Genomic DNA, 12,594 nt, shown 5'->3' with positions numbered 1-12,594 from the left:
ATTTTATTGACCTGCAGATGTGTGTAGATTGTTCCTAGTTTCCGTAGATAATTGTCAGGGTTGCCTTATATTTGAAGCAGTCTTTCTCAAATTGTGTGCAAATTTTTACCTGCGGATCGATTTTTTTCCAAATTGCGGTAGGTTTTTTTTTCAGATATCAAGTAAAAATTTCCGGTTTTCGAGCAGCTGCAATGCAATGCAATCTTTAAAAAACAACAGGCACGCTGAAATTGCGTTGCGGATTTATTTGAGTCTAATGATCTCGAACGCAACTTCGAAGATGAAACTGATTAAAAATAGGTTGCGTACGACTATGAAGAATGAAAGGCTGTCAAAGTTAGCATTGTTAAGTTGCGAGTACGATATACTGAAGGAGTTGAACGTTGATTATTTAATTCATAAGTTTTTTTTTCTCGTAAGAAACAATTCTAACAAATTTTTGGTAACTTTTCAATAACAAATAAATGTTTTCAACTCGTACAATAAAAAACGGTTTTGTTTTATTTTAAGGCCCCCACCTTAAACTGGGCCCGGGCCCCCACAATCGTAAATCCGGCTCTGGATGCACCAGACGCGGCGCGGATTTCATCGCAATTCGATTTTTATGCAATTGTTGTTACGCAGGATTTAAACTCAAATCTAATACGAGTGTACTGCACTGTTAGTAGGGTTTACGTGCAAACCGAAAATAAATGTGCAAGCAAGTTTTAAAACTCACTTGGATACGAGTGCAAAGTCACACTGCCTACTCTGCCTTCACTGTCTACTTTTTTCCACGATCTTCGTCGTTTGCTTGGAAGAATTGTACAAAACAGGCTGCAGCTCCTCTTAATTCGATGACATTTTGTACATGACTGAACATGTCAGAGTGCAATAGAGTGTGTGACAATTTCCTGAAGAAGGTGAGGATTCATTCACCTAAAGGGTTATTTTTCTGCGAATGTTATTGTATTGTTACGATTCTCATATTTAAGTGGACACCCGTTATTTTCCCAAAACAATAGTTTTTATATTTCCGTTGTATAACAATCTAGTATCATAAATTATAACTTATAGTCTTGATCTCAAATGAATAGCTGTAAATAAAATCATAAGACGTGGTTAACATAAATATATAGGTAAGGTGAATTACAAAGTGTAGTTTGAAAATACCATCAAATCCAAATGCTGTCAAATGCCTTGCAGCAAATAACAACAAAACATACACACAGAGTGTATGTGCTAATATTGGTTTAAAGTTACATAAAATACCATCAGAAGTAAAAGTTGTTTAGTTCCTCGTTGAGAATATTTCATGAGGTTGGTAGAGGGACACAATTGAGTTATTCAATCTTTAGGTTTCTTGAGCATTCTCTCCCTACAATGGTCAGCAATCTTATTACTTTCATTTGAGAACTGAATAAAAAAAATCTACTAAACACAGCCTTTACATGACCAAAAAACTTAAAAAAAGTATTTTGGTAGCAAGAATGTTTGGAAATAGTGCTTTTTTAATCCTATTTCGGTGCTGCCTCGCACAAAAAGAATCTTAACATTATGGTTTTGGTAATTGAAATTGATTAGTTCTCTATCTGTTTTATTAGTGATCGAGAAATCATAATTGTAATATGTGAAGAAAAAATCATAATTTTATTGCAGTGCGCGTGGGTAAACTAACATGCTGGAGATTTTCGAAGTAGGGTAGCTTGCTTGCAGAAGAAAAAAACCTAATGTATTGAAATTTTTGTCACACTTACACTTCAACTAACATATACTATGTTAGTATCTACAAGAACAAAGCTGGAACATTTCTTTGCCCCACAGACAGAAAAAAAGTTCTCACAAAATTGCTCCAGAATATTTTTATAGTTGGGTGTTCACTCAATTTCAGTAATTTTTGTGATTTTTGTGACAAAGTAAGCAAAATATTTTGATGAAATTTAGTAAATTGCAAAAATTTACCGTTAACTCAGAAGTCTTAAATCTCTTCTGGTAAAATTATTGAATTTACTGTAGATAACATTTAAAATACATCAGATCCTTTTATTGCAAGGGGATGCGTCTCGTGTAAAAAACGCGTTATTTTGAGAAACTGTACAAAAAACCGTGTGGTTCCGGGAAACTGTGTTATTTCGAGAAGCCGTGTAAAATAAAATCGTGTTATTTCCAGAAACCTTGTAAAAAAACAACGGCCGATTCTTTTTCTGCACAGGGTATGCGTCCCGTCCCGATCTAATTTTTTTTGGTCGCAGTAGCTAAAACCCAACAAAAAAATGCGTCCCGTGTAAAAACCGTGTTGTTTCGAGAAATCGTATAAAATAAAGCAGTGTTATTTTGAAAAACCGTGTTATTTGTTATTTTCAAAAACCGTGTAGAACTTCGTTACAACCGATTCATTTTTTTTTGCACGAGGGATGCGTCCCGTGAGAAGAAGCGTATTATTTTGAGAAACCGTGCAAAACAGCATGCAAAAAAATCCGTGTAGACAAGACGCCAGATAAGCCTACATCGTCAAAAAGAGTGAACATGCAAAAATTTGTATTATTTTTAATTAACCGCAAGGCAAGACATAATAAAAATAGGCGCAGTGCAAAAGTTTTTTTTTTGATGTATAACGACAGAAACATTGAATCTATACTAGCAATGTTTTATTCTTTAATATAATATCAAGCAAAGGTACTTACCATCGCTAAGCACAACCTCTGGTTGACTAGGCTTGGGAACTTGCTTTGTTTCTATTCTGAGCACCTGATGCTCGGTAGCTAAAATATATTTAAGTCATTAGTAAGCTGAAACATAGCAGTCTCTATTTAGCCCTCTGGCAACAACAATTTTGAAAAGGAACTAAATAAAATATTCGATTTAGTTTATGGCCTAATACTGCTATAAAACTTTTAAAATTATTATGGACGTATAATTACCAGTGTCTTCTGTGTGGGACTTATTTGGTGGCCCCTGACTTTTCGCTTTTGAGTCCGAAATTTGTAGAGAACTCAAAGCTTCTGATTCAGAGAGGTCTGTATCTGTGTCTGTTTTGATCAGAAACATACATTGAAAAAAAAAAATTAACTAAATTCTCAAATATTTGGGATATATACGATACTTACAATCTCCTTGTCGCCTTTTTTCGACTGTTTTCTTATATTCGTTGAGTTCATCGTCCGTAACAGAATCGAATGGATTCTTGGCGTAGGGCGCTTTGTAAACAGTTGCATTATGTTGATATCCGCGCTGAATAATGCCCTTAGAAGCTGCTCCCATTAGAACGACATGATCGCCAGTGGCAGAAACATTAGCATCCTTAAGACGATTCGCTTCATCCCAAGAGACACCCTCCAAAATGTGTGATTGGGGTCCTGCCGATATTTTATCAGCTCGTCGATAGTCTTTAATCTGTTAGATTGAGATAAAATGTGTTTAGAAACTAAAAAAAATGTAAAACCGTATCAAATTCACCTGTTGTTGAATTCGCTTAAATTCTTTCGGATTCGTGTTTGGAGGAACGAACTGTAAGGCAGAATCAATTTTTACCGGCGTTGATGAATGAGTTGGGGAGGCTTCTGCTACCCACTATATAAAGAAAAAAGGAGAAAGGAAAAACATATTAGTTTCGAAAGCTGTTATCTAAAATAACCTTTCACCGTACAAAACTGCAAAACCTCTCGAAGTTTACAAAATAACGTGATATAAATGTGTTTGATGAATAAACCGAATTATTTTTCAAGTATATCCGAGTAAGGAACATGCTTTAAGGTATCTAGAATTAACTAATCGAGTTTCGTTCAACTCTCACTTCGAAGAATTTATTATTGCGTTTCAAAATAGTGAATTCTTTTGTTGTTGGTGTAGAATTACGTTTCCCGGCAACATTCAAGGATAGGGGTGTATACTGAAATACCGAAAACATCCAGAGCGCATGAAAATTGGCAAATTTTTAATTTCTCAGTCAGTTTACAACGGGAAATACTAGTTGAATTACGCGTCCACCAAAATGCGAAAAGTTGTTGTGTTTTGATGCTGACTATTCTACTATTGAAAAACACAGAGCTCATTCCAACCACGTTTTCCGCTCTAGAACCAAAGTAATCATATCATATGTCCCCAATCGTAGCTTTTCGTCACAAAATCAGGACCCCCTCAAGATAATTACGTATCTTTATAACAAAGCCCCCCCCCCCCCCACATGATATTTTTTTTTGCAAATTTTATTATCAAAAATATACCAGGTATCATAAATGAACAACAAAAGACAAGGAAGTAATAAAAATAACCCTAAACATACAAAACAGTGATAAAAAAATAAACAATTAGAAAAAAATCCATGTTTTTTCTTAGTTTCATATTTGCTACGTAGCTTGACTTGACCCCCCACCCTCCCCCTCGTCACTTTTCGCCACAAAACTGCAAACCCCCTCCTCCCTCCTCCAATGCTACGTCATTTATGAATGTTCCCATACAACTATTTAAATTGCTGAAGCAACCCGTCATAAGAAAGTACATTTAGTTGGCATTATTTCGAGGGAATGCCTTTTCCTATCCCTCGCTGTACATTTGACAGAGTAAAACATCGAAGGTACGAAAACGTCCAACCTGATACAAAAACGTCAATATCGGTCGGATTGTTTTCATTATTTTGCTGTTTCGGTTGGGGCTTAGCCCTTGCGCTTCTTAAGTAGACACCGTGGACCTTGTTATTATCCAAAAAAGTGATAAAACTCTATAAAAAACTCTGGTTTTTGTATCTCTAGCAAACACAAGCAAGAAAACAGAAAAGAGCAAAAACATCAGATTTGACGTTTCTATGTTGTACTCGATGTTATAACCATTACCTCGCATCATTTACGACCTGTTTAATCATATGCTCTTTGAGCTAATTTCTAATATCCAGCCTAAAATGTACACCAAAGTCGGTTCTTAATGGTGTCGCGTCGCGTTACGCTGGAATGTGTCAATAGCACAAAATGGCATCTTTTGCCTATAGAAACGTCGCAAAGTTTCAGCTAAATCAAAAATGGCAATTTAAAAAAAATATTAAAAACCAGGACATTTTTGTGGAACTGCTCAGTAGTAGGCACTAAACTCAGGAAATACAGGAAATAATAGCACAAAATGATAACGCTAGCCATAGAATATACTGTGCAGTAGGGCCTAAATTGCAAGATATTGTATTTATAGCATTTTTGTAGAACATTTCGACTTTCTAAAAAATCGTTTTCAGGTTGCCCAAACGTGATTTATGAAAAAATGACTTTTTTAAGCTACAAACCCACTCTTTTGCACTTTTTTCACTTCTGTTCGATTTTTCCATATATTTTTTTATTTTTGTGGGGTTGTTTTTGAATGTTTTACATGGTTCAGTACAGCATTTCATTTAGTTTTTTGACTTGCCCATTAAACATCAAAGAAAAATTAATTTTTCTAATAATTTTCAGATCAAACCCTTTAAAACACAAATTAAAAATTTTTTTAATCAAGAAATGAGATTTTCATTGCAAAGCGGGATTCACGACGAAAATTTATATGAAAATAGATATGTACTTGATATCCTATCGGGGAGCTGAGATATTGGCATTTTTATATGTGATGGAAATCTGTGCATTTTAACAAATATGTTTAATAACTGTTTTACTTTAGGAGATAAAAAATAACAATGTTCAGAAACCAAATGTGTTTTTAGATGGCTGATATCTTGGTAGAAGGTTTAAAAATTCGGAAAAATCTGCGAAAAAAGTTAGAAAGAAAATTGTGATTTTTAGTGCCTTCTAATAGAAAACTCAATGTTGCACGTAATATGTAAGCGATAGAAACATGATGTCTTCGGTAAAGTTTCTTGGTTTAAGATAACCCAAAACTTTGTCTTATTCTGATTAGAAAGTAAATTTTTTATCTCACTTCTTGGTCACCCATCTTTCTACATTAAAAGATGCATTTTTGAATATCCTGAAACTTCTCCGAATATACCTTATGGCTATAATCAACATTTGAATCACTATTTAGGAAATTATACGCACAAACGGCAAAATAAAACACTGTGCAATGAAGATATTGAGCTTTAGTGGCAGTTTTGACATAATGTATAGTTTTCCATCACATGTATAAACGCCAATATCTCAGCCCTCCGGTAAGATATCAAGGATCTTTGTTCATGTAAATTTTCGTCTTGAATCACGCTTAGCAGTAAAAATTTCAGTTCTTGATAAAAAAAAAATTATATGTGTTTTGAAGGGTTTTATCTAAAAATTATTAGAAAAATTCACTTTTTTGTGATGTTCAATGGGCTCTGTGAGTCGAAAAATTGAGTGCGATGCTGAACCAAACCATGCAAAATATTCAAAAACAACCCCACAATAATAAAAAAATACATGGAAAAATGCAGGAATCGAACAGATATAAAAAAGTGCAAAAAGGTGGTTTTATAGCTTGAAAAAGTCATTTTTTCATAAATCACGTTTGGGCAACCTGAAAACGATTTTTTAGAAAGTCGAAATGTTCTACAAAAATGCTAAAAATAACATTATCTTTCACCTTGAATTTTTCAACATCGATTTTTTTTGGGACACCCTACTGTGCGCCTACTGTGCGTGCCAGATCTGAAATGACCAAATAAAATAATTGCCTTTTTATGGAATTGCACAACTGTGAACTGTGAACTGAGAATGAAAGTGCACAAACTGTATTTTCATGCGCCGAGAGTCTTAACCATTAAGGTAGTATTTCCATCAGTCGGATGTGGTTTATCCTCGTCATTTTATCCATCCATTTTTTTCCATCGATTTTTTTCTCATGTCCAAACTTACCTTTAAATAAAGGCAAAAGGTTATTTCTGTGTCCTTTTTTCACTTCGAAAAAAAAAAACTTCCTTTTTTTTAAGCCACAGGAGTTGATATTTTCAACAATAAATTGAAAACATTTGCGCTTTGACAAATGAGACCGAATGAAATAGCGTAAGATCGAATAAATTTCGAAGCAATTGTAAGTGCCTGGAGTGGTATTCATTCAGTTGATTGACTTTTTCCTGGAATTTAATGTAAGGGAAGGGACAAAGTAGAGGGATGCGAGAGCCCAGTGTTGGAATAATCATGATAAAAAAATGTTCACTCACAGCTCAATGCCAAGAAAAATCGCCAGAGAATTTCGCACAAGAAGATCATCAACGATATTTGATCTAAAAGTTCATGAAAACACAATACGAGAATTTGTTTCAGCTGGCATCGTAGCGGATATTTTTTGTCTCCATCTCACATGCGAGCGAAACGCAATTGGGATTCGAATCATTCGAGCATCGTATCGCCTTCGTGCTTTTTCTGCTTTGAGAATAGGTAGCCTATTTCAACGAACGCACGAACTCATATTGATATTCGGTTTTGATCCGTTTCACTCAACCGCTCGGGTGAGAATTTTGTTAGTAGTTGTTTGGAAGTCTTACAAACTCGACGTGCATTTCTGGCTGTGACAACAATTGGATGCGAGCTTTGAAGCAATGGATAAAAATCAAAACCAAAGTGAACGGATTAATATCGTGAACGCTTTAGAAGAGAATGATAACTCATCCCATTGAATTGCCGTGCGTAATCATGATTATGCACAAATCAATAAACTGGCACTTATCTACCATTTGAATTTGATTTCAAACAAAACTCAAATATGGTCTTTTTTCATTTTACTTTTTAGGCGCTGTTGTTATAGCATATGTCTGTGTTTGTAAACAGAAGGGCGAGCTCCGAATCGGAATATGTATAGCACCAAGGCTTTGCTTTGTTATAGCGAATGCTTTACTATAAAAAACACTTATCCTTTTCATCTTTTCGATATATAATCAACCCTATTCCAGCGGAGAGAATCAGCCCCAGTGCACTTGTCGTCAATGAAATGAATACAATCAGTCATCTGGTTGAAGAGCGGGTGAAGATCGGGATATTTCGTCGAACAATATCCCGAATCATTTCATGATATTTCATCTACGATATTTGCTCTGGGTATATCATGAGCACAGAAAGTTCGGGAGCGAAAACGTATCGCATTTGAAAATGATATTCCGCTGACAATTCCAACACTGCGAGAGCCTGAGAATAAACCCATGCACAAAAGTCCTTCTGATACCGAGTGGTCTGATTCTATTAAAATTCAAACTCATGACCATTCGCTTGTTAAAGCGGACTCTGTAACCTTGGGACTACAAGCTCCCCTACAGATTTTACTTCAAATATTTTTATTTATAATAATAACACCCATTTCTTGCTTACAATTGATACAAGTGTTTTGATTTCGAATTTCGATACATTCAGTGCCGGATTTTGGTGCAGGGAGGCCCGGGGCAAGTTTTTTCGGCGGGCCCTCTGTTATTAACAAATTAAAAGGTAAGAAAATTTTAAATTTTGAAATGACAATGCTTCGCCCCCTTTGCCCCCTTAAATTTGGACCTGGATACATTCTCTATCCATTCGAAATAATTATAAGGCTCGATATTCATCGTACAATTAAATCTGAGTTATCCAGTGGTGTCAAATAGTATCGCCCGCGGAAAATAAACTACGGTGATCGTCTACTAAACAGTGTAATATAAGCCTTTCGTTGCAGCATATAAGTGGGTATTGTATTCATATTTTTAAACATTTAATCTACATTAAAGTTACAAACAAACTTAAAAAACGTTTTTTTTTAAATAATTTTCATCTTTCCGAAATATACAAACATAATTCAATCATCGCATAGACATAAAATGTCGAAGAGCTTTGTTTTTTATCTTTGTCTGCTGTTATCTTCCGAGTTGTCTACAGATTTCAGCAGACAAAGATAAGAGCAAAATATTACAAGCGTTGATAACATTGTACGAAAAGGACCAGACTGAGAAAAGTGGAAAGGAAATAATGAGGGTTATATATGCAAGGCTAACGGTCTGCTATGAAATAGTGTCGACATGCTTAAATAGCGATTCTAGCACTCACTTTTTGTTATTCCTGCCATGATGCAATGGTTACACAATACTGACGAATCATGTAGGCTTGTGTACAGATCTCGATGATTCAAATCCACTTTACCGGCTCGCGATACACGGATCCGTAGTCTGAAGCAAAGGGTGACTGTGTTAGTAACGTTAGTTTGCATACATATCTCTTGCTATTTCTAACCTTCAGTTCTTTCCACTTTCACAGCCTCGTTATGTCCTTAGGATACTATCAAATCTAGTTTTTATGGCTTTCTTCTACTGCTGTCATCGTCTGTTGAATTGCCATAAATATCTATACAAATGTTCGTTACATTTACAAGTTAAGGTAAAGCGCTTGAGGTTGACTTTTTTATTCAACTTTAAACTAAACTCCAAATACATTACCTAGTAATGTTCTAGGTTAAAAAACCTCTCAAAGATTTCAACTACCCAGAGCTTTGCCGAGAAACACAAATCAGTTCGAGAGCACGAAAAATTTCAACCAAGTCGAAATTGGCTGAAACACCATACCGAAGGCATCAGAGATTACGGATTCAATTCCTGTCAGGATAAGTGATTCTCTTTAGCCCAGAGTCACACCTTCTGTTCTTGTTCATTTTTCGCATTCTCATAAAAATTACATACATTGCCGCTCCACTAAACTCAAAATGTAATCATAAAAAAAATTAGTACGTAGTGTAATTTCAGCATAACAGCACTTTCGTCGAACGTGTTCGGTGGATGAACACCAACAACTGAACGTGGGCAAGTAACATGTGAGGGCCTTTTTCAGCTGTCAAAATTTCAATAAAAGAACATTTCATACAAAAATCTAAGTTAAAGAAAGTTTATAGAAGGATCAGTTGTGTTAGAATTTGAGTTTAAGTGTCACGAAATTCGTTGTGTCGTGAGCCATTGAAAGTGAACTTTTGTGGCGGCCCCCAAAGCCCCCCTCTCCTTCCCCTCCTATTCTCTGCGTGTGAAGAGACACTCTCTCAGTTACAATAATAACTCTCACAAAGCAGTGTGTGTGGTTAAAACAGGAGGCGTGCTAAGAATAGTAGAGAGTGACGTTATATTGAAGTTACCATCCCAGCAGTTTAATTGGCTAAAACACCATGTCGGAGACATCGGAGGTTGCGGGTTCAAGTTCCGCTTGGATGAGAAAAAATTTCTTAGGTCTATTTTACACCTTCTGTTCTCATTTATTTTTCGCATTTCCGTAAAAACTACATACATTTCCTATACTTTCTTATACTTAAAATGGCAAAAAAACGAATTTATTTCGTAAAGTCAATAATGAGTCTATGTAGTGTACAATAGAATTCCCCAAATTTCTACTCGACCGAATCGAAATCATCATGTCTAGTATAATTCATATCACGCAGTGCATTGAAAAACAATGGTTCACAAACCAGTCCAATTTTCAGACTAAGCATATCTTTAACGTGGTGTGAAACAATGCTTCATCTACAGATATTTCGAAAAAATACGTGAAAACGGTATAACGCTTGAACGAATGAGTCACATTCGTTCTTTTGAAAATAAATTTTTTAATTAAATTTTACTCACCAACTACCTTTCGCCCTTTCGCTGTAAACAACATCGCAGTTTTTTTTTACTTCCAAAGAACAGGTGATTCCTTTTTTTCACAGTAAAGAAAAAATTTCTCTATGCTGGCCACCCTAATAAACTCCGTTTTAAGTTAAAAAACTACAGAAAACTATTTATTACTATTTTCCCAATCGCATTTAAAAATGTTGTTGCACGTGTTAACTACCCGCTACACTGATACGCTGTTAGTAATTGAATATCTACTAGAACGAAACACAAGAACCTTTGCCTTTAGAAAAACTAAAAACAGTATAATTGAAAAAAAAAACTTAAGAGCTACACCCAAAACACCCATAAATGAATTGTTTACCTCTTCTATGTTTGCATCAATCCACTAAAAAAAATTGGAAAAAATAAAATATTTTTATTTTGTATGGGTAAAATTAAAGTAGTGAAAATATATGAATAAATCGAATAATTTAGATTTAGAAATAACAGATTACAGGGTTTTATGATATTAAATGGTTTGACTAAAAAGACTTATTAAATATCGTTCGACGAACGGACAAACTTTATTTTGCTAGTTATATCTAGTACACTTATAAGCAATTTACACTATTGAATGTTTGTAGTAATATAAATAATATATAAGCTTTACTTTTGCTTTTGTTGTTTACAATTTTTATATGAATCCATAAAATTTGCATCTAGCCAAGCGATAATTTGCTATACGAATCTGCATTGCCAAATACATATTTTTTCGCTGATGTTATTTTTTGAAAAATATGTCAAAGCAAATACTTAAATTCGTACATAGAGCATCACTTTTCGTAAAAGATTAGTTCATATATATTTTAGTAATAGACTGGGTTGATCATTTGAATATTAATGTTTTTTTTTTTGTTTGAATGATACTGGTAACGTTAGAGGCACACTGAATATTGACTGTGTGCCTATATTGTTTCAATTTGCGATACAATTGAACCAAAACGCCTATGGTAACGATCAGGTAACTCACCATGATAATTTATGAAATGCAATATTGAAATATATGTTCATTAAGGGTCGAGTATTATTGATCCTTGAAAGTGACAGCTGTGTCTAAAAAAGCATAACTTTTCTAAAGCAGGTATTAGACGAAGCAAATATTTGCTACTTTTCAATACAGATTTTATTTTGTGCAAATAAAAATCGTACCAAAAATAGCAAATATTTGCGTCGTCTATACCTGCTTAAGGAAATACCAACTGACAATGAGCAATATTTTACATCTATACAGCCAAAATTGGAAATCATCACTTTACCACCAAATGGGGCATTTGGAAGGCCTAAAGTTTTAACTCTTTCTTTCCCATAAGGTTTTCACTAGAGAAAAAAAAAACGAAATACACATTTATATGGTGCTAAAACAAATTGTTCACACTAAATAATAGTTCGCATTCAAAAGAAATAAAATGTTATGGTGGTGTTGATGATTTATTTTTAAACTTTTATTGTTGAAATAACTTAAAACGAGTTCTAAATAAAGAACGTTAGGAATGTCGCTCATGTGTAATTCTCTGAACTGGTCATTGCTCCAATTGGTCGGCCTGCGACCAGACCGAGCCTAGCGCCATGTTTTTTTTAAATTGAGTCATTAACACCACTAGATGTTAAAACTAATAATCTATCATCCATGATAAAGCAAAATCGTTTAAATAGTCCGTAATGAAACTATAAAAAAAACTGTAGCGGTTTGCAGAAAACATATTCAAAATAATGCTTGGTTCGGTTTTATTGCACGCCGACCAATTGTGATTCCAAAAACCAGGAATAATTCATTTCATAATCAATCCTTATCAGTTTTACTGATAGTGTCTTAGCAAAAGTCGCTTCTTCGTTAGTCATACACAGACTAACAGACATTACACTTTGAGCAATTAAAATAAAATCAGCGTTTGGGTAACAGTAGTTCACGTAAGTAACACTTGCACCATCTGCGCCGTGTTCGTGCTGCGTCTCGTGTTTTAACAGCAGTGTCAAATTGAGAACCACAATAATGTGTGAGATTGCATGACGGTGTTGTCGTGCGACGACTGTTATTTGATTGGAAATTGTAATTGATCATTTTTCTTGGTGTTCATTTGCTTCCGTGG

General features: G+C 34.7%; 1 protein-coding gene across 5 annotated transcripts in view; it reads right to left on the bottom strand.

The window, feature by feature from the left end:
• LOC129731397 (protein hu-li tai shao) overlaps nt 1-12,594 on the bottom strand; it is a 155,304-nt gene that overhangs the window by 42,683 nt on the left and 100,027 nt on the right. For 2 of the 5 annotated variants that reach the window (XM_055691371.1, XM_055691372.1), the window contains exons 7-11: nt 10,830-10,853; nt 3,436-3,549; nt 3,087-3,372; nt 2,901-3,008; nt 2,664-2,741 (exon numbers count right to left, since the gene is read on the bottom strand). In XM_055691371.1, coding sequence (XP_055547346.1) covers nt 2,664-2,741; nt 2,901-3,008; nt 3,087-3,372; nt 3,436-3,549; nt 10,830-10,853 — 610 coding nt within the window. Of the gene's footprint in view, nt 1-2,663; nt 2,742-2,900; nt 3,009-3,086; nt 3,373-3,435; nt 3,550-9,146; nt 9,198-10,735; nt 10,760-10,829; nt 10,854-12,594 lie in introns of those variants that run through there. The other 3 variants (XM_055691373.1, XM_055691375.1, XM_055691376.1) reach the window with 3 other exon arrangements.

The sequence above is a fragment of the Wyeomyia smithii genome, chromosome 3 (genome assembly GCF_029784165.1).
Source record: "Wyeomyia smithii strain HCP4-BCI-WySm-NY-G18 chromosome 3, ASM2978416v1, whole genome shotgun sequence".
Lineage (NCBI taxonomy): Eukaryota > Metazoa > Arthropoda > Insecta > Diptera > Culicidae > Wyeomyia > Wyeomyia smithii.
The sequence above is the reverse complement of the archived record's forward strand: the minus strand, read 5'-3'. Positions and strand labels throughout refer to the sequence as shown.